General features: G+C 40.0%; 1 protein-coding gene across 2 annotated transcripts; it reads right to left on the reverse strand.

The window, feature by feature from the left end:
* Window positions 1-1,222: 1,222 nt before the first annotated feature.
* Window positions 1,223-18,772, reverse strand: LOC134489756 (cytochrome P450 2C5-like). Of its 2 annotated transcripts, XM_063292619.1 has the most exons (9): window positions 18,282-18,771; window positions 12,791-12,953; window positions 10,021-10,170; window positions 9,165-9,325; window positions 6,496-6,672; window positions 5,589-5,724; window positions 2,341-2,528; window positions 1,927-2,068; window positions 1,223-1,765 (listed from the first exon to the last, which is right to left on the reverse strand). In XM_063292619.1, the coding sequence occupies exons 1-9, from the start codon at window positions 18,456-18,458 to the stop codon at window positions 1,560-1,562; spliced, it is 1,500 nt and encodes a 499-aa protein (XP_063148689.1). In that variant the 5' UTR covers window positions 18,459-18,771; the 3' UTR covers window positions 1,223-1,559. The 2 variants fall into 2 exon arrangements, with proteins under 2 accessions (XP_063148689.1, XP_063148691.1); XM_063292621.1 differs by lacking the exon at window positions 2,341-2,528 and having other exon boundaries at window positions 6,506-6,672; window positions 18,282-18,772.
* Between the last annotated feature and the right edge of the window lie 8,549 nt (window positions 18,773-27,321).

Genomic DNA, 27,321 nt, shown 5'->3' on the forward strand with positions numbered 1-27,321 from the left:
CCTGGGAGATCATGATTTATTTAAAAAGTTATTTCCAATCTGGACAACTTCACATTAAAGAGGTAGAAGTTTCATTCTTTCTTTTCAGTTTAAGAGCACTGTTGATGCATATACACAGGCCCACACATGAAACAAATATAATAATTTTGTAACTTCTGGCCTATCTTTGAGCCTCAATGTGCAGGGGTTCCCCGAGGCCTAAAAAATATTTCAAGGGTTCCTCCAGTGTCAAAACGTTGAAAAGGCTGGTCTATACTATCTAATCATCAAAACCAAGAATCATAAGTTCATTTTTTCTTTTTTTTACTCAAAAAGTGCATAAGTGATTTCCAGTCACCTATAAATGTAGATATTGTCTTTTCTCAAATCAAACAAGTCACTTTCTCCATTTCAGTGAGTTCTGTCATCTTTGCCAACCATTTTTCCATTGTAGGTATTGCCAAATCTTACCATTTTTTTGCACACAATAATCTTGATATTGCAGTTAACATATATAAAAACAAAGTTCCATGACTTTTTTCCAATTGTTTATCCATCAGTTCCAAGAGGAAAATGTTAATCTTTAAAATCCTCTGAATTATTGTATGTATTTCAACCCCAAATTTTGTAGCATTCTTGCACATCCACCAAGCATGATAAAATGACACATTTTATCATGAATAAAATGATTCATTCTAGATAATTTTTCTGCTGCAATATACCAATCGTACATCATTTTAGAAAAATGCTCAAGATTATGCCATAGTATAAATTTCAGCCCTTTCAACAACGTATTTTCCATTGTTCCATCTATATATTATAACCATTTTAGCCCACTTTATCATGCATTCTTTCATTTGTTCTTCTTCTGTTTTAAATTTCAATAAAAGCTAAACATTTTAGCAATCACTTGTTCATCATTTGTACATAATTCTCCTTCAAAATCAGTCTTACCATGTTCAATACCATAAATTATTTTATCTACTTTAAATCTTTGATAACTGTAAATAAGAAAACCATTGACAACTATGTCCCTCTGCCATCAGTTGTTCTCTTGATTTTATTTTGCATTCCCCTTGACAAAATTCTAGTATCGCACAATATGTTAACCATTTGTGTTTGCCTATTATTTCTTGTCTATAGAATGCGTCTTGTGCTGAGAGCCACAAAGATTGTTAAAGATGTTTGTGAGTCATTGCAAAAAAAAAGTTGGAGTTCCTAAAAATACCCAGTGGCAATGCACCCAATTAAAAGATTTATTTTTCTGTTTATTCTAGCAATTAAAATAATACAAATATTCTATTTTTAAAAAGGGATAGTGGTGGTATATTTCTTCTCTGACATGTTGAACAAGTTAGTACTAGGAAGACCCCATATCCTGGGCATCCTTGAGGGATAGACAATATTTTAAGTAGGAAGAAAAAGTAGTCTAGAAGATGTTGTTTCCTCAACATTCCTGAATATCCAGAAATGCTCTCAGAAATCTGCTTCAGAGAAGTGATTAAAGAAAGAATGAATTTCTTAGTACTACAGTTCTGAAAATGATATTTTTTTTCAAACTCTCTGCTTCTTTCTTTCTCCTAATTATTGAACAGAAGTGTCTCTGAACATCTAATGGCTCGTATAAGGGGGAATTGATTCTTATTTCTGAAGTCCATAAACAAAGACCATATATCTGTGTCTTTGCTGTCCCCAGCCATATGGAAGGTGAACTTCTGGAGCAGAGTGCTGAAGAACAGGAAGAGCTCCATTCGAGCCAGGGCCTCCCCTGGACAGGCCCGCTTCCCTGAAATAGACAAAGAAAATATAGCTCATTTAGGGAGTACATCTGCTGGAATTTTGTCAGATAAAAGAATAACATGGATCAGGTAAGCAGGTTACTTTGTGTTTGTTTTTCATGTCAGAGTATGAAATTAAACACATCCAATCTGTTCCAGAGGACTCTACCTGCCGAGAATGGCATGAAAGCGTCTCTCTTCCTGAACTGGCCCTTTTCATCCAAAAAATGATCTGGGTTGAACCTCTCTGGAGTCTCCCACTGGAGAGGGTCAAAATGTACAGAGGAGAGCATTGGCACAACAGCCGTGTTCTAGAGGGAGAGGAAGAAACATATTGCATTAGTCGGTACTAGTTCATGTGGAAAAGAAAGAGCCTTTGGTTTCCGCTTGTCCTAAAATAAAAATAGGCAGCGAGTAGCACTCTGCCAACGCTCCATGAATGTGGAGGGAAGGCATAGTCATTTGTTTTAATCCATGTTTCTCTGAGTTGCTCTTTTATTCAAACTGCCTTGAACATGAAGGACCTAAGTCATTCTTTCTTTTCGTCCCTAGAATACCTTCATAAATAGTTGTATCACCATACCTTGGGAATGTTGTAGCCATGGAATTTTGTGTCACAAGTTGTTGCCCGTGGAAAGTTCTCAAGGCTCCCTTTCTGATACCGTTGGATCTCGTGGACAACAGCATTTGTGAAAGGCATCCTCAACCGGTCTTCCGTGGTTGGACTGCGGTTTGCACCCACCACCTCATTGATCTCCTGTTGCACCTTAGCTGTAATTTCATATATATACAGTACACATATTTATCTATCTATCTATCTATCTATCTATCTATCTATCTATCTATCTATCTATCTATCTATCTATCTAATTTATCCCCGCCCATCTCCTCCCGTCGGAGGCCTCTGGGCAGTTTACAACAATCGATTAAAACCATCACAATAATACAAAAAGTAAAATACAGTAAAAATACTACAAATAGAAATAAAGAATAAAGAATAAAAAAATCCAAGCGGTGAAGCATCTAAAACAGTCCAAGTGTGGGAGGAGTGGTCTATAACAACCATCCCCATGTAGCTCTATTCCCCTCTCCACCCCAAGTGAGGCGGCAGAACCAGGTCTTCAGACTCCACCGAAAGGCCAGGAGCGATGGGGACAATCTCACCTCCGGGGGCAGCATGTTCCACAGGGCGGGAGCTACTGTGGAGAAGGCCCGCTTCCTGGACCCCGCCAGATGAAATTCTTTTACAGACGGGGTCCGTAGCATGCCCTCTCTACACGATCGGGTGGGATGGGTTGATGTAATGGGGAAGAGGCAGTCCCTCAGGTAACCTGGCCCCATGCCGTGTAGGGCTTTAAAGGTGATAACCAACACCTTGAATTGGACCCAGAAGCAAACTGGTACCCAATGCAGCTCGTGCAGCAGTGGTGTTACATGTGCCATTCTGGGGGCAGCAAAAACAACTTGCGCAGCTGCATTCTGGACCAGCTGAAGCTTCCGGATACTTTTCAAGGGTAGCCCCATGTAGAATGCATTGCAATAGTCTATCTGAGAGATAACAACATATATTCAGAAGATATGATTCTGGAAGTTTAAACTCACTTGTTCACTGAGAGCAAAAGCCTTTTACTTTCTCATATTTTTGTACCTGCAATCACTTTTTTCTCTGAATAGAAGCATATTTTTTCAAAGCACATACAGAGATGACAGTTCTAGACAGAATAATGATTCTTTCTGCCCAGAAGTCATCTCTCAATGGAAACCATTTCAACCCTTGAAAGAAGTATCTGGTAGAAGCCTTTACAGGTATTTTCACAACCAGTTATATACAGGTCAAAGAGGATTCTAAATTGCTTAATAAATTTTGAGTCACTTAATAAAATGGATTGGCAAAATTTTCAGTAAATATATGTGCCTTCTTCACATACTTGCTGTGACAACAAGTATATGAATACCACATACCAAATCTCCTTGAAAGGGCTAGAAGGTGCTTTCATCTTCAGAAATAGTGAACAAACTTCTGGGAAAGAATGCTGTATTCATGACCCTTCTTACAAATGATTCAGAGGCATTTAAATTGAACTGCTCTTGGACTATGCCAACATTCCATCTGATGCAACGTGGACCATACTATTCCTAGATTTATTTCCCCTTTCTTATGAGGACATGACATCCCGGTGTCTGTAGAGAACCCCAGGCTTGTGGATTTGGCCTCTGAAGAAGCCACTGTTTAATTGCCCATTTTGGTCCAGTTATTATCCGGTTTTACGTGCTTAGGCATCTGCTAATAAAAATATGAACACACATCCATCTGAATGCCCTGACATTATTAAACTAATAATTTAAATTTAATTCATTCTAGAATTCCATAAAGCAATTATGAGTTAATGCAGTTCTCTGCTTTGCCCTATCCTTTGTAAAAGGAAGCTTAGACCAATTCAAAAGCCTTGTGAAATCTCATTTTCTGGAAGATCTGATGGAGGACCCATGAATTCCCCAGGGCTGTAGGCTAGACTGGAAAACTGAATAACATCCAGAAGTATCAAACCATGTTTTTGACACTGCCAAGACAATTGCATAAATGCAGTTTATACAAGTAGAGCTTGACTCTTTGTTTTTTATTATATTAACTTTATCAGTTTATATGACCACCCATCTCACAAATACAGCTCTGGGCAGCTTACAAAATTTAAAAACCATACAAACATACCTGGGCTCAACTAACCTCTGATACCCATGCCTGGGAAAATAGCCAGCTCTAAAAGACTTCCCAAAAGACCAACAGGGTCGGGGCTAACCTAATGTTGGGTGGTGTGGTGTTCCAGAGCACAGCTGTTGCAACAGAAAAGGCATGCTCCCTGAGTCCCACAAGATGACATTCTCCAATCAATAGGACCCAGAGCAGGCCCCTCTTGCCAGATATGATGCGATGGGGAGATAATTGGAGAAAGGTGATTCCTCGAATAGCCTTGCCCCATGTCATGAAGGGCTTTATGGGTGACAGCCAGCATTGTGAATTGCACCCAGCAGCTTACTGGCAGCCAGTACAGCTCAGCTCACAAAGCAAAGATATAAAAGGGCATATTGAAATATCCCCATAACTGCTCCCACTGCCACATTCTGGACAATTTCAGCTTCTGGATATTCTTTAAGGGTAGCTCCATGTAGAACACATTGCAATAGTCCACAAAGGAGGTGACTAAAACATGAATGACTGCTTGGTTCAGGAAGGGGTGCAACTGGCACACAACACAAAGATTTGTAAAAGCCCTTCTGGATGCATCTCCACATGTCCCTCAAACAGGACCTATGAGTCCAGGAAGACCCCCAAGTTGCATTCCAATTTAGTCTGGGGTAGTGCAACCCCACCCAGAACTAAAGCATGAGCAGGACCATCTCTTCTCTCATGGATCCATCCACCACTGCTGAGACCCAACCACACATCATCTCCTAAGAAGCCTTAGGTAACCAGGAGGGACATGGGTCTAACACAGCTAAGTTCACTGCTCCAAGAACCCTGTCCAATTCCTCTGGACTAACAGGATCAAAGTCTGCCCAGATAATGGAGCCACACTCAGATTCAGCCAATTCCATGGGACCTGTATCAAGGCCAGAGTCTAACTCAGAGGAAATCCAAGTGACTTCTACCAACAGATGACGAGAGTATTCCTCACTACAGCCTTGTAAATGTGTCTCCGTATCCCTCCCTTCTCCACTTGAAACAGCACCACCAGGTGGCTGTCTGCAGATGCAATAACCTTTCTCTCTTTATGGGGAGCTTAATAAAGGTATTCATAAGAGCCTTTGCTGTTTTCATGGATATATCTGTACCTTGAATATCTGGAAATTTAGCCATTGCCAGAAGGCTGTAGAGCAAAGTTTGGCTTGTGGTTGTTGTCCCAGCAAAAAAGAGTACATACACAGACATGACAAGATCTTCAATGCTATAAAAATCCTCTGAGGAATTCTGAGGAAGGAAAAAGAGAAGAAGGAAAAATTCTTATTGAAATTGAGGTATCTCATGATAGTCCTTCAAACTAAATAAAGGTGAATTCACTCAGACTGATTCTGACATGTATAGAAAAATTTCTTGCATGCTGTGGCATGTCTTTGTAGGCATTTAATGCTGATGCAAAAACAGCTAGTCCAGATCAGGATGTGACCACCAGCTGAATATTCACCATACAGGATTGCTGGAGTGAAAAAGTGACTACTCTGACTTAGACTATGGTTATTATTCATAGCTAGGCTAAAGTAGCTCTGATGGTGTATGTTCAGAAAACACAGTTGTCTAAACATAGAAGCTTGGAGGTTACATTTGAGACCTAACTCTAATGGAAATTGTTTGCATATGATCATTCCAAGAAACTATCCTTGATCCTCTTTGTAGAAGACCTCTAAAACAATGTCTTTGGAAAACCACATTTTCTATATCTAGATAGATAGATGAACATGAAGATGAAGATGAAGAAGATAGACAGATAGACAGACAGACATAGATAATAAAGCTATCAGCCATACATTTTATTTTGGTTTGTTGGGAAAAAAATTGAACTAAGTATTGGGAAAGTAACATAGCTTTTAGCAATAGCAACAGAAAGGAAATATATATCAAAAACTGGACAAGTAGAGGTTGTCCAAGTATAAAGAGAGAAGTTGGACAGTAACTGGTTTCTTATTGGGAATGCTCCTGATATTTGGGAATTGCACAAAAATTAAAAACATTTAATACACCTACCTTCTCTGACCTGATAAGGAAGCAGTCAATATAGTCACGGGGGTTCTGAGGATCCAATGTCCTCCTGTGGAATTCCACCTTCTCACGGATAAAATCACAGACTTTTTCAGAATCAGCAAAAATCTTGGTGTGTTTCCCAGGAAAATAATCCATTATTTTGGGGAAAGTATTGTAGATCTGTAACATATATTAGATTGTACAGCCTTAGATATTGTTATCTTTTTAGACCTAATGCCCCAAAATTCAAAGAGGAGCTTTTCAATTAACTTTCCTAATGGATAATGGTATAACTGTTCACAATTCTGTAGGCAGGAATAGGAGGCAGTGTCCATCAAGAGAGGGCAATGGGACTGTGCAAATCTTTCATTTGATTGGAAGGAGATCTGACTAAATTACCCCTTCAAACTAAATTTTTGAATCTGGCTTATGATTGCTAGGCCCACTGAAGTCCTGCAGTCTGGCTGATGGGCTGAGTTGCAGTCTTGCTTTGCTGTTCAGGGGTGAGATTGACCAAGGTCTCATGGCAGCTCAGTTGCACTGGGTCAGTTACCATTTTATAAAGTTTTCAATCATGCTTTAAAAAGTTTTTAAACTCAGGACAAGGGTTTTTTTTAAGTATTTTAATCTCAGGACATGTATTATGTTTTTTTTAATTGCTGCAGGCTTTCTTGGTGTATTAGAATAAATAGAAAGGCAGCCTATACATTCAATCATAAATAAGTGGGATGAATGGCTGGGTGGTAGATATATAAGTAGATACAGCAAGCCACTTGCCTGACTGACTGCTCAAATAGTAGAGCAGTGTTCCTCAACCTTGGCAACTTTAAGCTGTGTGGACTTCAACTCCCAGAATTCCCCAGCCAGCACAAGGTTGAGGAACACTGTAGTAGAGGGCAATCCACAAGGTGCCCTTGATGGTGGAGATAGTTATCAGCAGACCACCCAGAAAGTAGGAATGTGAGTCCATCTCACAGGTCAAGTTTATCCTTTTTTTACTCTGCATAATTTATCTCTTCAGCACAATTCTGACAACTCCAACTGCAGACACTATGCATTGGTTGTGAACAGACTTCAAACACTCTCCTCCTTTAATTTGGCCACAGGTCTGGATTTTTATTCATTTGTCCATAATGTCAAATCTCAGGGCTGACTAGTCCACAATGCAGTCTCGGATTGAACATTGCTTTTAAACCTGTTTCAGACTCTCGACAATGAGTGAGAGATTTATGGGGTAAGAATAGTGGTTTTAAGAAGTTACCTCCCTGTAAGATTTAGATGAGTTCTAAGCTGCTAGTTTTTTGGGGAGGGCACAAGGTTAATGCCCCACTCAAAGTTTACTCTAAAACATTTTAAAAATGTTGTTTGCTTGAGTGGTTTCAATTGCGACAGAATAAAGGAATGGGCCCAAAGGCTAGCAAGATAGGAGTCTTCCGAAATGCATCCTAGTCTGAGCTATGAACTATCAAGCCTATGAATTAACACTGTCTGCCAATGAATATTGCTTTGTTTGTTTAGGGAGCAAGGTCCTGCCTTGCCTAATGTGCATTGCTAAGCAAGGCTGCACAGAACAGGGCCAGGAGTCAAGGCTAACCTGGCTTGATGACAAGTTTTGCTCATTTCCTCAGCTCTCAGCTTCTGAGATGTGGCAACAAGGCTTCACTTTGCTCTCGCTTGTGCAAGGGAACGTTACATTTTCTGTACGGTTTCTACTAAGACAACTGGGTTGGCATTTCAATTCATATAGCAGCAGTCTGAATAAAACCTCAGTGCTGACCCATAATGTCTTTTGGGGCCAAACCCTTTCTTCTGTTTCTTTGGGGAAGGTTTCAGCCATCCAATGGTGTGCAGATGGATGCCATGCTGACCCTTGGAGGTGTTGGCTAAATTATACTACTTTTAAGAAAGGGGAGCTATGAAAGCCGCTTCCTTTGGGTCAGTCTCTTTCTCTGTAACCCACCTCTCTTGTCTCTACCTACAAGCCTCCATTTCCCCCTCTGATCAGTGACAGTATTTCTATCAAACTACCTTGAGATTCTCCTTGCATCCATAGGGAATGTCAACGACCTGCCAGAGACTCTGGCATTTGTTTGCAATTGAGTGAAGTCCATTGTGAAGGGCTCTAACGCAGAGAGTTACAAAGAATCCACAACTCTAGAATTTATGTCACACTGAGGGTTGCCCCTGAATATCCAGGAAGAAATGACCAGGAGATCCTTAAGCATTGGGCTCTTTGTTGGACAACTAAGAGGATGCTTGGCTGTTCCCTTACACCTGCTGTCTCTCCTTAAAAGAGATACAATGGGAATTGCAGTTATCACAGTGAAATAGTTGAAGCTCTCCTGCTGAAATTGGCAGGATTAGCATCCTTTGAAGTGTCTACCATCTTTGACACATATTAGTCTGTTTTAGCTTGTGGACTATATTTTATCAAATTGATCTTAGATTAGCTCAAATAAAATATTTTCTTCATTCCATCTGATTGCACAAAATCAAATCAGATTATGGCACTAAAATCTCCTTTCTGAATTTGGGATTGATTTTCATAGGTCTGCTCGAAATATCCCGCCCCTCTTTTCATAATTTTCTCCATCCCCCTCTTGTATTCACAAAAGCTGTCAGGGGAGGATGTTTGCTAGAAAAGGGGAGGGCTAAGAATAGGACTAACTTACCAGTCCTAAGAAACTATGAAAGTAGCCCACTTCGTTTGCCAAAATGTACAATTGCTTCAGGAAGGTCTGATTGCCATACTCAAATCGGTTACCAAAAATGACAGAGCAGATCACATTAGAAGTTGCATTCATGATGATCCCTTTTGGGTTAAAAGGCTGTCCTGCAAAGACAGTAGAACCAATTGGTTAAGATCTGACGATAAGGATATACATTTTCTCAGATTTCATCTCAAGGTTGAAAAAAAGATGAATGTAATTTGTGGTGCTTTTCATCTGTCCCCCCAGAACACCTGCAGACTCCCATGGTGATCTGTAAATTCACCCAGTGGCATCTACGGGGGCAGGGGGGAACATGGGGTGGGGGGCAGAAAGCCACTGAAAGCAGCATCACTTCATTGGGACACAAGTACTGTCCCATGTGTATGTAAGTTGTGATGCTGCCTACATGCACAAAAGGGGAAGAGCTTGTGGCATAATGAGGCAAGAGGCTTTGACTGATGTTTATTAACCCACCTATGTTGGGTGGGCTTAGCATGCAGATAAATCAAAGCATCTTGGCAGAGTTTTATGGATGTTATCAATGTGATGATTGCATCAGAGATCGGGGGGGGGACTTTATTTAAAACACTAATGTTTCTGCTGCAAACTAATATCTTGGCTGACAGTGGTCACATGCCAGAAGAAATAGAGGGTAATACCATTGCCCAGCTCTACGGCGCAATACTATTCCCCTTGCATCCCTTGAGAAGGACGAATTGAATCACTTTCTATGTAAGAGTCCATCCCAACTATTACAACAGCCTAAGCAGCCACTTCTCTTTTGGCTTTCTCTGGAATAAGCTGGACCAAACAGGACCTTGTGTGGTAGCTATTTCCTCTCCCAAGCAGAGAGCTTCCTCCTGCACCCTCTTGGACATGGCTGTCTTTCCCATCCCGAAGTTCCTCAAGGTGGACAGGGTGAACCGGCGCAGCTCCCTCCATTTGGTCTCATTCTTGCTAAGAATTCCTGCAAAGAAGGAGGTGAACAAGATGGGGCCAAATCTCCTATTCAGAAACCAAACCTAAGCAGAGAGGCAGATCAACCCACAACACCATACCGCAACTCTTTCTTCAGGAAAGAAGGATTACCACACAGGGTAAAGATTTATGCTTCACTGGATAGGAAGGCGCTGCACACTAGAAAAAATGATTCAGAGCAAGAGGAAGTGTTCTATTCATTAAATAATTCACTTTGTTTTTTTCTGGTTTTCATGAAAAAAGCTGCTGCTGCTGCTGCTGCTGCTGCTGCTGCTGCTGCTGCTGCTGCTGCTGCTGCTGCTGCTGCTGCTGCTGCTGCTGCTGCTGCTTTAAGGCATCCCTTCACTCCCAGAAACTAGGCTGTTAAAGCAGCAGCACCATTTTGCCAGCCTTACACGGAAGCCTGAAAGGAGTCAGACAGCTGCCCTCAGGGAGGCCTGACAGGTCTGCAACTAGGGTCTCTGTCACCTGGGCTGGTGAGGAGCAAAAATATACTATTTTGTCATTTCTGGGTGCCCCCCACAGCAAGGTACCCAGGGCACATGCCCCACTTGCCCCCACCCCCCAGTTGAGGCCCTGAGGCCTGAAGCCCTTTTTCCAAACCATATTTGAGGTTTGCACACCCTGTCTACATACGTTCACCAAAAGGCTGGGCAGCTATCTGTTGGGGACTGACGGCATGGCCACAACTGGGGGCGGGGGGGAACCGGGGCATGTGCCCCAGGCGCCGCACTGATGGGGTGCCAAAATGAGCGCTGGGGGGTGCAAAATGGGCCTGGAATCCATGTTCGCCCCGGGTGACACAGACCCTAGTTGCGGGCCTGACTGACGGTGGACTCCAGCACAAGCAGGATGTTGGACCCCATGGTCCTTCCAACCACATTATCCTCTGAAGGAAGGAAGGAAATCTCACATCCATGTTCTGCCAGAGTTTCTCTTGCTGCTGGAAGAAAAGTGCTGACTTTCCAGTGCAGTCTAGACAAACAAATTCAACCTTGAAGAAGTACGCATGAGATCACATTCTGCCTTGTTCCTTACTTCTACCCCATATTGTCGGCTGCTGCCGGGTTAGACAGCTAATATATCTGGTGGAGGAATCCAGACACCTCTTCCAGTAATTCCATGACATGGAAGAAGAGAGAAAACTTTTAACAGTTTTTTTCTAACTATAATATTGTGTCATGCGCTGCCTACCTCCGAGTAATACACAGACACTGATTCCGATGAAGCAGGCTCTGGTTTATTCGCAGTGTAGATACAGTGATAGAAAAAAGCTGAGAGTGACAGGAGCGCGCCGGTGCGGGGTTTAAATACCCCGCGCCGGTCAGCGCCCCCTCACTCGCGGTTACGTCACCCCCCTTTGTCCAACACGCTGTCTTGCCGGTAGGTGAGGGGTTGCGAGGCCCCGCTGGCGCTCCGGGATCGCCCATCATCGGTTTCCCTATTCCTCTGGTGATTGCTGTCAGCTGGGCGATCTCCGTTGCGCTAGCGCTAACAGCTTGGGTGTGCCTCGCGATCCGCTTAGCCATTGTCTCTTGTCCTTTAGTCTTTGTAAGTTGATGGCTACTTATCTTGCGCCCCTTCCCCTGTTTCCTTGTTATTGTCATGTGTGCCATTGCGCTGATGTCTTCAGCTCAACGGCACTCATGACATATTGCCACCAAAGCAAATAAGAAAATAAAGATTAGACTCAGCCTGGTGATTATTGTGGTGGCAGTGTTTTTCTCTGACAAGAACCGTTTTCGGGGGAAATTAGTATTCTTAACTGATTTTGTTTTCTCTCGACCCCTCCCCTTTTTTTCTGAAGATTTCTGAAGACTGTTAGAGATGGATTAGATCTTTGCATCTGTGAGTCTGTTTGGACCACGAAGGCAAATGGCCAAGACAGAAGAAGGAAAGAGTCTTCATATGCTGTTCTTGTGTCTCTTCCTCATCTGGCCACAGAACTGTCTGACTGTCATCTTTATTCAGCATTCCTCTCTTCAAGATGTAACATAGGTAGAACTGAGGCTTTTCTGTCCTCATGTATTCCTTAATACATTGTCAACCAACTACAAATGTTGCTATTTATATAAATATAATTAATGTGAAGTCAGGTTTGAGTCCTGGTGACTTCATAGACATGTCCTTATGGCTGTCTTTGCAACAATACAAAAATGCCCCCCCCCAGATATTTTTTTTAATTTCCCCATCTCCTACATTCCTGGCATTCCCATCCAAGGAATAATCAGAGCCAACTATGCTTAACTTCAATTCAAGGTCAGCCAGGTGTTGCCACTTTCTGCTTATTTGAATTCTTATGGAAACCAGTGGCTGAATTGCCTTGGGACCATGGCTCAACTTTTCTCTTCTAGGGGTGTCATTTTTTTTTAATCATCTCTATGAAAGTTCAGTTTGCATCTAAAGAGATGATGTGAATGGGGGACTTTTTTTGGAATTCTCATAGTAGCTTTTGTGGGGATCGTGGCAAGGGAAGAAAAAGATATGCTTCTTCTCCAAGCACGCAGTGTTCCAAGGTTCTTATTTGTGTTCCATGGGTCATGTAAAATAAGTCATATCTAGAAGTGAAAGCATCGGCAAAGCAAATGAGGGAAGCTAAAAGAGCCTACCTTGACCCTTCGTTACTCTCACATCAAAGGGGATATCAGGACGCCCACCAAACTCTTCAGCATGATGCACCAGGGCATCTTTTACCACCTCATATCCACAGAGTACAACCAGAGGTTTTGGTCCCATCCACACAGTAAAGACTGGGCCATACTTCTTGGCAAGCTGAAGGCAGAAATAAAAAAGCCTGATGAACCAGCCCACAATATTTTTGAGTAATTATACTACTGTAACAGATAGTTGTAATTACCATTTGAGCAACACCGTGGCATAGTGGTGAAAGTCTTGAACTAGTCTCAGTAAAAAAGTAAAAATAGAAAATGTGTATCTTCAGGTGAACTCTATACCTTATTGCTCTATTTTTTTTCATTTTTTTTTCCCCACTTAAGAGATTTGCCAGGATCTGGACAGATCTTTCACCATTTTCCCAGTGTTTTTTATGTTACCACGTTAACACAAACTGTGTTTCTTGGAAATTTAAACTGATTAGACTGTGATATGAGAGATCAAGGATGTTAGCACAGATGTCTTAAAACCAGTCTCTATACGGAGATAACCTGGAAACCTCCATTCTGTCTCCACAAGAGGTCACAATCGACACTATGTTGGAGAGGAACGGGGTTGCATATGTCCTTGGCCTACTCAGACACAGGTCTGTTAATGAATAGAAGACAAGATAAAGGACAACTATCAAGTACAGAAGTGAAATAATCTGATTAAATGTATTAATTCTTAGAGGACTTTGTATATGTACTTGCAGCAAGTTAGGAAGAAATTTAAATTGTAACTGTCCAAAAGGTTGTAGAGAGTGTACATAAAGAGTTTTTTGGCTTGAGAGGGCAGGAAAGGGGACCAGCAAGGCCATCACCACCTCCCACCTCAGACTGAGGAGAAGCTTCATTGAAGGGATCTTCTGCAAGCCTTTGCTATCAGTATAAAAGTTTTGGAGGGAGGAAACAGAGGAATAAGGTGGAGAAAAAAGAACAGTGGCTCTAAATGCTCTAAATGCTCCAAAGCTTCAGGTAACCTAGTGAAAGATGAGGAATAAGTTATGGAAGATCTCCTGGATGTGAAAAGTTATCATTTGTGCTGGGAAATTTTCAAAAAAATGTAGTCAAAGGGAGAGTTATGTAGACTTATTTCTTTAAATGTTAGTGGTCTGAGAGATCTTATTAAGATAACAAGAATTATTTACTATGTTAAATCATTTAAGCAACATGTGGTTATGCTTCAAGAAACATAGACAAGAGATGTGCGATTTAGCAATTTTTGAGGAAGTTATATATTCAGTTAATCAGAAAAAAAATCTTGGACAGGCTTGGTCAACCTTGAAAGCTTACCAATTTTTTTTTTAAAGAATTACAAGATCAGGTGAACTCAGGATATAGTTATAATTACAGTTTTTTCTTGTTTGCTTGCTTTTTTATATATTTCCTTGTTGTGTAATGTTTTTGGTTTGTTTTGTATATGATATATCCTTCATATTTATTTTATTTTACATTATTTATGCTTGTTTGAAAATGGATTAATAAAAACTATCTGAAAAAAAGTTAAACAGCAAATAGTTTGAAAGAGAGGTATTTTGGTAAGCAGTTCTTTGAACAAAGGCCCAAAAAATCCAGAGGAGTAGCTATTCTGTTCAAAGCTGATTTAAATTTCATCGCTGAAAAGATTTACAAAATAAAAGATTTTACAGTAACATGGAACCTCTCACTAAAGAACAGATGGAACAATGGAAAGGCAATCAGTTACTCTTTTTTCCCTATCAGCTGAAATCATTACTGAGTAATAAAGATGTTATTGCAAATTCTGCAATTTGCTCTTACTATACTTTTGAAAAACAAATGCTTAACTGTTTGAAACAGTCCAAAGACAGAATGTCAGAACTTGATACCTAGTTATTATTGCTAGTAGAAATAGGAGATCCACCCCTTGGCTTAAAGAAAGCTTGCGATACTGGTTTTGGTAAAGCTATGTGAAGGTGAAAGGTGAAAGGTCCCCTGTGCAAGCACTGAGTTATGTCTGACCCTTTGGGGGGACACCGCTTTCACGATGTTTTCTTGGCAGACTATAGATCGGGGTGGTTTTCCATTGCCTTTCCCAGTCATCACCTTCCCCAGCAAGCTGGTTACTCATTTTACTGACCTCGGAAGGACAGAAGGCTGAGTCGACCTGAGCCAGCTACCTGAGAATCCGGCTTCCGCTGGGATCGAACTTGGGTCGTGGAGAGAGTTTTGGTTGCAATACTGCCCTGTACCACTCTGCGCCCCACGAGGCTCTTTTGATAAAGCCATAGAGAAGGGAAAATGGCAGGCATAATGGAAACCAGGTGGATTCACCTCAGTTTCTATGCAAGAACTACAATAAAAGATCATGCACCACTGGCACTTAATCCCAGTTAGATTATCACACATATATCAGAATTATTCTTCTAAATGCTGGAGAACAAAAAGAGTCTTTCCTTCATATGTGTTGGTCATGTGATAAAGCTCTAGTTTTCTGGATCAAAAAATTGAGCACCTTTAATTCATTGGACTATTCTGGATTCAAAATACACTTTAAATGTATCTCCTGCCACTGTTAAGTCAGTTCAAAAATTGTGGTGTACCATTTCTGTAAAATTGCATTTTGACCCTTTTTCTCGTGCATACAGGTAGTCCTCGACTTATGACCATTTGTTTAGCAACCGTTCGAATGTTTTTTTCAATGAACACATTGAAAAAAGTGACTTACAACCAGTGCCAGAATTTATGGCCATTGCAGTGCCCCCACAGCCATGTGATCAAAATTTGGGTGCTTGGCAGCCCGCCCACACTTACAACGGCAGGGGCACTTCAATTCCCCCCACCCAACTATCTCCCCCCCATCTATGCCCTTTCAGTTCCCTGCACCCTGCCTTGCGGTGCAGCAAGCATCCCCAGAATCACAGCGCAGCATGAAGCCACACCCGCCCCTGGAAGCCTCAGCCACCCCAGCCTGCCCCAGCAAGCTGCATCAGCTGGAAAGCACCAGCAAGCATTCATCTGCCTAGCTGCCTTTGTGGTTTCCTTTTTGGACCCAGCTTCTGAAAACGCTTCCCCCACATGGTGAGCTGCACTCTCTTCACAGCTCCTTGGGAAAGAGAGGCACTGCAAAGAGAGCAGAAAGCTGCCCTCTCTTTCCTAAGGCACTGCGACTCAGCCACTGTTGGATAATAATGATAAGTTTTGATCATTTTCTATGTAAAAGGATAAATACCATTTGTCTTTTGCTGCCCACTGGCAATATTTACAACTTCAGCATTTACTGACATCTTGGTTTGGTTCAGCAGCATTTTCAGCTTCAGAGGCACCTAAATTATTAGAAGTTATCATTCAAGTGCCCAGAATTAGTCTTTATAAATACTTGTTATTGGTATTGCCATTTGATGGGCAAACTTTAAAGTCTGAATGAAACAAGCAATGACAGATACCAATCTTTTAATAGTAATTTTATTAAAATTACAACTACAATGAAAAAAAATATGAACTAAAAAAAAAAAAAGGTGCAGGAAAAAAAGAAAACAGGAAAGAAAGAAAGGAAAGAAAAAATAAGATTATGGTAGAAAAAATAGAAAAAAAATATATACAAAAAAGACTTTCCCCTTCATCACAAGTATAAACAGTTTTAGTAACTTATTGCCTTCTCTTAAAATGCAACAGATGATTTCTTCTTCCCATATCCCATCTCTTATCTATAAAACAAATCCTTAAAAATCTCATCATTTCAGTCCTGATCAGCAAAAGTCGATTAAGGATTACCAGAGATAACACCTCATCTATTTTAACATTGAACAAATAAACCAACTTTATATTCCTTCCTTTTACTTTTAACAATCTTGATCTTTAGTCCCTTCAAATAATTTCCTAAAACTTGATTTCTTTTCATTTTTTCTTTCTCCCTTCTCACAAAATTCTTCAAAGCTTTAACAACTCTCTTTTGTAAATCCAACATAGGAAGATTATCCAAGTCACTCTTTTTGTTTTTTTATTTGTGTATCCCTTTTAATTATTAAGACATCAGCCAGTTTCAGTTGTATATCCAGTGAAGCATCTTTTTCTGTATCATTCTTGTAGCCTGTCATTTTAAAATCCACTTTCAGATCAGTCTCAGTCTTGTCTGGTAAATCTTATTCCTCTTCCATAACATCTTTTAAACACAGTCTGTCTATAGAAGCAGACACTCTTAAAATTAACTCCTGGATCCATTGTTCAAAAATATCCTTCAATATGTTGAATGTTAAAATATTTTGCTCCATTAGTAAGTCAAATTTAAGTGTTCTTCTCTTTTAATTGTAATCTTTAGTTCTTTCTAGTTCCCTCTAGTGTCCAACCTTCAAAGTCCCATTCTATCATGTTTTTTTAAAGAAATCAAAACAAAAGCATTTTCCCACAGGAAGGAGTCTTAGAATTAATTCCAAAACCTTATTTCAAATTTATCTGGACCCCTGTTCATGGAGGGCTAGGCCCTTACAGATCATGCCACTTGCTAAGTTTAGCAGTCAGATTGTCCTCTAATAATAACAGGTTGGAAAATCAGGATGAAAGAGAGATTTCCTGTTCTGCCCAAAATGAAGCCTCTAAAATGTATGGTGTCTTCAGGAAAGATCTGCACCTGGAGAATATTTCTGGGAACTTGGGTGGGATATGGTCAGAGATAATAGCTAGGATTGCCAGGAAACCAGAGGAAAAGGTGGTGTCTGAGGTGGAAAGGATGTGTATCACCCCACTACAGCTATTATGCACCTATAATACTCTATGATAATACTGAATTCTATTTCATTTTAGCTAAAAGTTGCAAAATACAGTACTGAGGTCCATAACATGCTTATATACATACGTACATACATACATACATACATTAATATTTATTTTTACCTTTATTTATATTATTTATTATTGTATTTTTATACTGTGTATTTTATGGTTGTTGTTTTTAATCAATTGTTGTAAACCGCCCAGAGTCCCCCAACGGGAGGAGATGGGCAGGGACAAATTAGATAGACAGACAGACAGACAGACAGACAGACAGACAGATAGATAGATAGATAGATAGATAGATAGATAGATGGATAGATCTGCAACTGCAGAACTATAATGCTCACACACATTTTTTCTCCAAATGCGGTGCTAAATCCAAGAAAAAGCCAATTCAGTGGATGGATATTATGTACTGTGTTCTGGTTTTAGAGTAAGCTGCCCTAAGGCAGTTTCAACCGTAGTCTTCTTCCTGAGAAATAAATACCATTAAGTAGGCGAATAAAGCAAGATATTAATTCTTTATTACATTTCAGGGCAGGAAAATAATACAGACATCTGTCTTTCCTGTAAGGAAATGATGGAGAACTACACAAGGCCAAGTAGAGAACAACTTACATTGCCTCCTTGCTTGTCCATCTGTTCATTCCAGGCAGTGAGCATCCACTTTGTGTCACCCAAAAGGGCAAGGAGCTAGTGCAACGAGAATCTTTCTTACCTTAGAATAGGATTTGTACAAAGGCAGGATATTCTTCTGAAATAGGTTCCCCAGGATGGGCCAGGGAGTGGGTCCTGGAGGCAGCTCTCCTTTCTTCTTGTACATTTGAAAAGATGCAAAGACAATGGAGCAGAGCACACCGAGAAGGATCAGAACTACTGCCCCAACCAACACCATCCTTCTCTGTGGCCTTCTTCTTGCAGAAATCCAATAAACAGCTTAAGGGAGCAAGGATGGGGGAAAAGAACTTGCTCAAAGAAATCCTGTCTCCGGACAGTGTAAAAGTATCCCCCAAATTTCCTAATCTTCCTTTTCTAAGCAAGCTGGGTTACTCATCTGTTCTTGTCAACATCTATACTCCCTGGTTCTGGAGACTGAAATCTCAACTCTTTTATGAACATCTATACAGTCTAATCCTGCTTGATCTGAAGAAAACCCCAAACCTGAGACTGATGACTGGAAACCCCACCCTAAACACAGTTTCTGGTTGCCTTCAACCTTCCTATTTTATTTATTTATTATGGATTCCACCGCCCCCCCTTCCCCAATGGACTATTTCTTCTGCCAAAGCAAATGTGGTTAATTATGAACATTCATGTACTCTGACCCTGTCTGTTTGTGCATGACTTACCACTTGAAATTTAGTATTGTACTTAACAGGACCATGCAGGGCACTTTAGATTCAGTTTCAAAAAGTTGTTTCATGAAATAATGGGATAATCAAAGAACTAGAAGTGAAGGGAAAAGAATAGGTAATGAATGTATTTGCCGATACAGGTAGTCCTCACTTAACAACACTAAATGGGACTGGAAACTCCATCATTAAGCAATGCAGTCATAAGTCAAAAAGCCACTTGATCACACCGCTTAGGACAGTAGTTCCAGCAGTCCCAGTTGCAGTTCTGGATGAGGAACATGCAGGTCATTAAGCGAGGACCTTATGTAACCATGTCTTGCAATTTCCTGCCAGCTTCTCCATCGACTTTGCTTGTTAGAAGCTGGCTGTGAAGGTCGCAAATCGCAATCACTTGACTGCGGGTCGCTGTGACTGTTGGAAGTACAGGACAGTTGCTGAGCACGTGACCATGGGGGTGCTGGGACAGCTGGAACTTCAAGGACCGGTCATAAGTACTGCATGTTCAGCACCATCACAAGTCTGAACAGTCACTGAACAAGTGGCTGTTACATGAGGACTACCTGTAATATGGCAAAAACCAGCTGCGGGACCTTGCACTAGTCACTCTCTCTCATCCCTAGGAAGGTGGCAATGGCAAACCACTTCCAAAAAACCGTGCCAAGAGAACTGCAGGGATTAGTCCATGCTGTCACTAGAGTCAAAAACTGACTGGAAGGCACAAAATAATAATGATAATGATAATGATAATGATATCATATGATGTTGCAATGTACTAATTTGAATTTATAATTATATTACAAATTCTATTTAAAAATCCATTATAATAAAATAAAATCTGGAAAAACCTTTTAACCTGAATGTTGGGGATGGAGATAATGATGCTTTTTCTTAATCAATTAAGAAAATTTAATTCATGTTCTTAATCTAGGAGAGAAAAACTATGACCTTTTTTCAGTGGGGATAGTAGCCACTGTATCCCAGGGCTAACTGCCTGTTGGGAAGCAAAGGCTGAAAAAAAAGATGCCCCTTCCTGTCCAGGAGACAAAAATAGGGTGACCTGTTGACTTTGATGTTGAATATTGAATCTACTGGGGGTTCCCCCTTTTAAAACTACTCTTTTGGGTAGCAGTCCAGCACTATGATTTTTTATAACACCAATTTTTGGATAAAATTTTTCTTACTTCAGTAACAATAGCTGGAAAGTTATGTGCTAGTACAGGAAGCATTTAATAGAAAAGAAACAACAAAGAGAAATGGTTAACATATCAAGAAATATGAATTCAGGAAGATGGACAACTTCAGATGAAGTAAAAAAAAAATAACTGCACAGGGATTTAGTTTTCAATGGTTCTCATATGTACAATTAAGAGAAAGATTTAATATAGATAAAAAGGTAAAGGGGATTGAACAGCATAAGATGGAATTTGAAAATGAATTGTGTGCAAATGATGAACATGTCGTTGCAAAAATGAATAAAACTTTTGTTGAGATATGAAACAGAAGAGGAACAAGTTAAGCACTGCATGATAAAATGGGCTAACAATTTTGGTTACACTATAGATAAATGGGAAAGAATATGGTTAAAAGGATCAAATTCACATTGTGTTACAATTTAAAAGATAATTTTCATAAAATGATGTACTGTTGGATATGACACCAGAGAAACTATATAAGGCAAATAAATGTACTTCTAGTCAATGCTGGAAATGTGAAAAACATGAAGGGTCATTTTACCATGCATGGTGGACTTGTGAAAAAAACAAACAAACAAAAGAAGGAAACAAATACATACAATAGCACAAATAATTTTGAAGACAATTATTGAGATGAAACCAGAACTTTTCTTATTGGGACTTATGGATAGTCAATTAGAAAAGACATAGAGAAGATTGATTTTATGTATATTAACTACAGCAAGATTATTACATGCACAAAGATGGAGAAATACTGAAATCCCCACAATGGAGGAATGGATTGTGAAGATGGCAGAATTAGCAGAGATGGCAAAACTGACCTGTTTGGTCAGGGATAAAACAATAAGTACTTTTATAAGAGACTGTAAACCTTTTATGGACTTCTGCTGAAAATGGAAAAAAGTGAAATGGTGATTTCTGGATCTGAGGACTGAAAAAGGATTGAAAAAGTGGTTGAAGGGATGATTATAACGGTAAGGACGGATGAGGGATGAATTTGTTTGTAACTGCAGTAAAGAAGAGTGGAAGTCACATCTTTAATTATCTTTTTTTCTTTAAGTGTATTGTTTTCTGCACTTTTTCTTTTCTCTTTTTCTTTCTTTCTTTATATGTTTCTGTATTTGTCTTTTATTTAAGTAAAAACTCTAATTAAACATTATATATATACGTTGTTGTTGTTTATTCGTTTAGTCGCTTCCGACTCTTCGTGACTTCATGGACCAGCCCATGCCAGAGCTTCCTGTTGGTCGTCAACACCCCCAGCTCCCCCAGGGACGAGTCCGACACCTCTAGAATATCATCCATCCACCTTGCCCTTGGTCGGCCCCTCTTCCTTTTGCCTTCCACTCTCCCTAGCATCAGCATCTTCTCCAGGGTGTCCTGTCTTCTCATTATGTGGCCAAAGTATTTCAATTTTGCCTTTAATACCATTCCCTCAAGTGAGCAGTCTGGCTTTATTTCCTGGAGGATGGACTGGTTTGATCTTCTTGCAGTCCAAGGCACTCTCAGAATTTTCCTCCAACACCACAGATCAAAAGCATTGATCTTCCTTCTCTCAGCCTTCCTTATGGTCCAGCTCTTGCAGCCATATGTTACTACAGGGAACACCATTGCTTTAACTATGCGGGCCTTTGTTGTCAGTGTGATGTCTCTGCTCTTAACTATTTTATCGAGATTGGTCATTGCTCTTCTCCCAAGGATTAAGCGTCTTCTGATTTCCTGACTGCAGTCAGCATCTGCAGTAATCTTCGCACCTAGAAATACAAAATCTTTCACTGCTTCTACCTTTTCTCCCTCTATTTGCCAGTTATCAATCAAGCTGGTTGCCATAATCTTGTTTTTTTTGAGGTTTAGCTGCAAGCCAGCTTTTGCACTTTCTTTTTTCACCTTCATCATAAGGCTCCTCAGTTCCTCCTCGCTTTCAGCCATCAAAGTGATATCATCTGCATATGTGAGATAGTTAATGTTTCTTCCAGCGATTTAACCCCAGCCTTGGATTCCTCAAGCCCAGCATGTTGCATGATGTGTTCTGCATACAAGTTGAATAGGTAGGGTGAGAGTATACAGCCCTGCCATACTCCTTTCCCAATCTTAAACCAGTCCGTTGTTCCGTGGTCTGTTCTTACTGTTGCTACTTGTTCGTTATACAAATTCCTCAGGAGGCAGACAAGATGACTTGGTATCCCTATACCACCAAGAACTTGCCACAATTTGTTATGGTCCACACAGTCAAAGGCTTTAGAATAGTCAATAAAACAGAAGCAGATGTTTTTCTGAAACTCCCTGGCTTTTTCCATTATCCAGTGGATATTGGCAATTTGGTCTCTAGTTCCTCTGCCTTTTCTAAAGCCAGATTGTACATCTGGCAATTCTCGCTCCATGAATTGCTGAAGTCTACCTTGCAGGATCTTGAGCATTACCTTACTGGCATGTGAAATGAGTGCCACTGTTCGATAGTTTGAACATTCTTTAGTGTTTCCCTTTGTTGGTATGGGGATATAAGTTGATGTTTTCCAATCTGATGGCCATTCTTGTGTTTTCCAAATTTGCTGGGATATAGCATGCATTACCTTGACAGCACCATCCTGCAATATTTTGAACAGTTCAGCTGGGATGTCATCGTCTCCTGCTGCCTTGTTATTAGCAATGCTTCTTAAGGCCCATTCAACCTCACTCTTCAGGATGTCTGGCTCTAGCTCACTGACCACACCATCAAAGCTATCCCCGATATTGTTATCCTTCCTATACAGGTCTTCCGTATATTCTTGCCACCTTTTCTTGGTCTCTTCTTCTTCTGTTAGGTCCTTGCCATCTTTGTTTTTGATCATGCCCATTTTTGCCTGGAATTTACCTCCAATGTTTCTAATTTTCTGGAAGAGGTCTCTTGTCCTTCCTATTCTATTGTCTTTTTCCACTTCCGCGCATTGCTTGTTTAAAAATAATTCCTTATCTCTTCTGGCTAACCTCTGGAATTTTGCATTTAATTGGGCATATCTCCCCCTATCACTGTTGCCTTTTGCTTTCCTTCTTTCTTGGGCTACTTCTAGTGTCTCGGCAGACAGCCATTTTGCCTTCTTGGTTTTCTCTTTCTTTGGGATGTATTTTGTTGCCGCCTCCTGAACAATGTTGTGAACTTCTGTCCATAGTTCTTCCAGAACCCTATCTACTAAGTCCAGTCCCTTAAATCTATTCTTCACCTCCACTGCATATTCCTTAGGAATATTAGTGAGCTCATATCTAGCTGATCTGTGGGTCTTCCCTAATCTCTTTAGTCTGATCCTAAATTGTGCAAGAAGAAGTTTGTGATCTGAACTACAGTCAGCTCCAGGTCTTGTTTTTACTGACTGTATAGATGTCCGCCACCTTTGGCTGCAAAGGATGTAGTCAATCTGATTTCGGTGTTGTCAGTCTGGTGAAGTCCATGTATAAAGCCGTCTCTTAGGTTGTTGGAAGAGAGTGTTTGTTATGCAGAGTGAGTTGTCTTGGCAAAATTCTATCAGCCTATGTCCTGCTTCATTTTGTTCTCCCAGGCCATGCTTACCTGTAATTCCAGGTGTCATTTGACTGCCTACCTTAGCATTCCAGTCTCCTGTGATGAAAATAATGTCTCTTTTAGGCGTATTGTCCAGTAGGTGCTGCAGATCCTCATAGAACTGCTCTACTTCAGCTTCTTCAGCATCTGTGGTTGGGGCATATATTTGGATCACTGTGATGTTAGATGGCTTGCCATCGAATTGAGATCTTTCTATCGTTTTTTGGATTGTAACCAAGCACTGCTTTAGCCACTTGACTATTAATTATGAAGGCTACTCCATTTCTTCTGTGGTCCTCTTGTCCACAGTAGTCGATCTGGTGGTCATTTGATGTGAAGTGGCCCATTCCAGTCCATTTCAGTTCACTGATGCCCAAAATGTCTATCTTGAATTTTGACATCTCACCAATAACCACATCCAATTTGCCCTGGCTCATAGATCTTACATTCCAGGTTCCAATGGTGTGTTGATCTTTAGAACATCGGATTCGCCGTTCACCACCAGCACCGTCGGCCGCTAGCCATCCTTTCAGCTTTGAGCTAGCTGCGTCATCACATCTGGGGCTAGTTGAACTCACCCTCTGTTTCTCCCCAGTAGCATTTTGACCATCTTCCGACCTGGGAGTCTCATCTTCCGATGGTATACCGACATATCTCTGGTTGTACTGATCCATTTAGTTTTCACGACAAGAATACTGGGGTGGGTTGCCATTACCTTCCCCAGGGATCGCATTTAGTCTGACCTCTCTGTCATGACCTTCCCGTCTTGGGTGGCCCTTCACGGTTTAGCTCATGGCATCACTGAGGTGCTCAAGCTCCAGCTATATATATATATATATATATATCTATATCTATATCTATATATCTATGAGAGTTTAGCTCATGGCATCACTGAGGTGCTCAAGCTCCAGCTATATATATATATATATATATATATATATATATATATGAGAGTTATGGGCTAGTATGAGGCCCTTACTAGTATTTATTCAGGCCCTGATTAACATATGATCAATTCTCTATTTTAACAGTCCTTTCCAACGTTTCCTCTAATTTCTGACATGTCATGTGCAGCTTATCTAAAACTCAGCAGCTTATTTGCAGCTTATCCAAACCTCAGTACAAATTTGTGTGCCACAATATTAGTATACAAATATATTGTTAAAAAAATGTAATGGCAACATGTTAAAATGTTTATGTATTTCTTAGTTAAAGTATAGAAACTAGAAAATGTCACATACACACTTACAGATTATAATAGAAACTCACTAGTCACTATACAATGAATTATTTCCACTCTTTAACAAATTATATTCATCAGGAAATATTAAATATGATAGCAATTATAATTTTATTTACAAAATCCACAGGTTTTACAACTGTTCTCTGCAGACTTTGGCATTTGTCCATTCATCATGGATTCTGTCAAGATCTTGTAATCTGCTAATTGAAAGCTTCTCACATGGTTAATCATCCCCAAATGTAACCAATTTCCCTTTTGTTTTTTTATAGAGCTCATTAAACTAAATCCATGTTCGCAATCTGCATTGCATGCCATGAATATTCCTACAGTATCCATCAGCTTTGCAAGATCCCTGAACTGTTCATTTTGAGATGCAAAAGACACTATATGTGGAAAAGGTGCCCTAACTTCTCCTTTCATTTTTTTCTGCAACAACAAACTTAAAGCTGTTGCATTGTGGAAAAAAATGTTATATTGTACACAAAGAGACTTAATATTATCAGCTAGACTTGATAATTGATCAAGTGTAAGAAATTAGAAATTAGTCTTGTCCCAACCCTGCTGGCCTTTCACAAGGCACTAAAATCCTGCCTTTGCCTGGGGCCCTGATAGCCTGGGTGAGCCCATGTCCTGGCTAGTTTCTGTGTTTATGAGTCTTCTTGGCATTTTTAATGTCATTTTTGTGGTTTTTAATTCTGATTGTTTTTACTGTTTTTTATTCTGTCTTAATTGTGAGCCACCCAGAGTCGTGTATATGAGAGGGGTGGCCTAGACATTAACTAAACAAATAGGTTTACTAAATAAATTCCAAATAAATTCCAAAAGAAAAGTCACAGTTGACAATTGATCCAATATCAAATGCAGCCCAGGCTTGAACTTTGGCTTTCATTCAAGCAAACACACAGCAGATTTATAAATGTGGGAAGAGGACTGATATCTACAGTACCGTTGCTTTGTGCTTGCAGTAGGGCCTTAACTTTTTCACTCCACTGAATTGAGCTTCCTAGGTATTGATATCTTGTTCTGTTTGCCTTGTGCTGGATGATGTGCTTCAAGAGGTATTAAATTCTTCTTCTGGAGAAGCAGAGACAACAATGTTAGATCATTTAAAACTTATAGAGGTAGCTTTAACTCCTGATAAGTTGTCAACAATGTATAATGGTGTAACGAATGTTTGTTTGTTGGAAATTTTTACAGGGTGAGGGAACTTTTCATTATCTTTGGTGGACTTGTGAGAAGGGAAAAAAAATTGGGACCAAATATTCAAGAGATCCTTAAAGTGGATTTTCAAAAAAAAAAACAGAGTTATTTCTCTTGGGACTGATGGAGAAGGCTCTTGAGAAAAAATACGGGACTTTGTTTTAATATATGCTTACAGCAACAAGGCTTTTGTATGCACAATGATGGAAGGTTTACAAATACCTACAGTGGAAGACTGGATTGTTAAACTAATGGACTTGGCCCAAATGGCTAAGTTAACGGCATTAATAAGAGAAAATATTCTTCTTGGATTTATTTCCACTTGGAAACCACTTTTAGGTTACTTCCTTGTGTTAGAAAAAAATGATGTTGTGATTTTAGGTTTTACTAATTAATGGTTTGTTTGATAGAAATAACGCTACTAAGGTTTAATTAATGATAAGAGATTATACTTGTAAATTTATCTAGATCTGTACTGGAGAAAGTCAGAAGTAACTTTCTGTTTCTGGTTTCTATCTATTTGCACTTTTATAGTTTTCTTTCTTTTTTCTTTAGTTCTACATTCTAACTTTTCTATACTTTCTGTTTTGTATTTTATCTATACTGTACTTTGAAAACTAATAAAGTTTTCTACACACACACACACACACATAAACTTTCAGAGACAGCCTAAACTTCGTATTCAGCAGTTGGGTCAATTTTCTTTTCTTCCTGGAAATACTCTAGCAGAGCCTCATCGTTTCAAACCACAGCTCAAGGAGCAAAATACCTCAATAACCAGCGTATTTCATTCAATGGCCTGAACGCCGCTGAATTGTATTCAGAAGCATCAGTGATTTGCAGAAAGTTAACTCTTTTTGATGTGGATCTAGAGCACACTGAGTAGGCAGTTCTCATTGGAGTTTCAGTGTCCCTTAGGGGACACTGTGACTTCGTTCCATTTGTCAGAAATCACTAAACCTTTCTGACGCGCTACACACCCTTGCTGGGTTAGGAGTAGGGTGTCATGTTTCAACTGTGCTGCTGCAGTATTACTTCTGCCTAACGTCACAGAGTCCCCAACAGATGTGAACATAACATTTTTAAATCTAGCTGGTTTCATTTATAAAAGCCTCTGATGGCAGCTAAAATTCAAACAGCTTTATGTTTATCTAATCAAAAATGCCACCAAACTAGGTTTCATAATCCAAATCAACGCTGGGCCAATATTTAAAGAAAATTGCCAAATGTTTGCT

This window comes from Candoia aspera, chromosome 2 (assembly GCF_035149785.1).
Source record: "Candoia aspera isolate rCanAsp1 chromosome 2, rCanAsp1.hap2, whole genome shotgun sequence".
NCBI lineage: Eukaryota > Metazoa > Chordata > Lepidosauria > Squamata > Boidae > Candoia > Candoia aspera.

Coding starts and splice junctions, on each gene's coding strand:
- LOC134489756 (XM_063292619.1), bottom strand. CDS start 18,458: ATGGTGTTGGTTGGGGCAGTAGTTCTGATCCTTCTCGGTGTGCTCTGC. Junction 12,954..18,281: donor TGTACAAATCCTATTCTAAG/GTAAGAAAGATT, acceptor TTCTGCCTTCAG/CTTGCCAAGAAGTATGGCCC. Junction 5,725..6,495: donor TCCTTATCAGGTCAGAGAAG/GTAGGTGTATTA, acceptor TTCCTTCCTCAG/AATTCCTCAGAGGATTTTTA.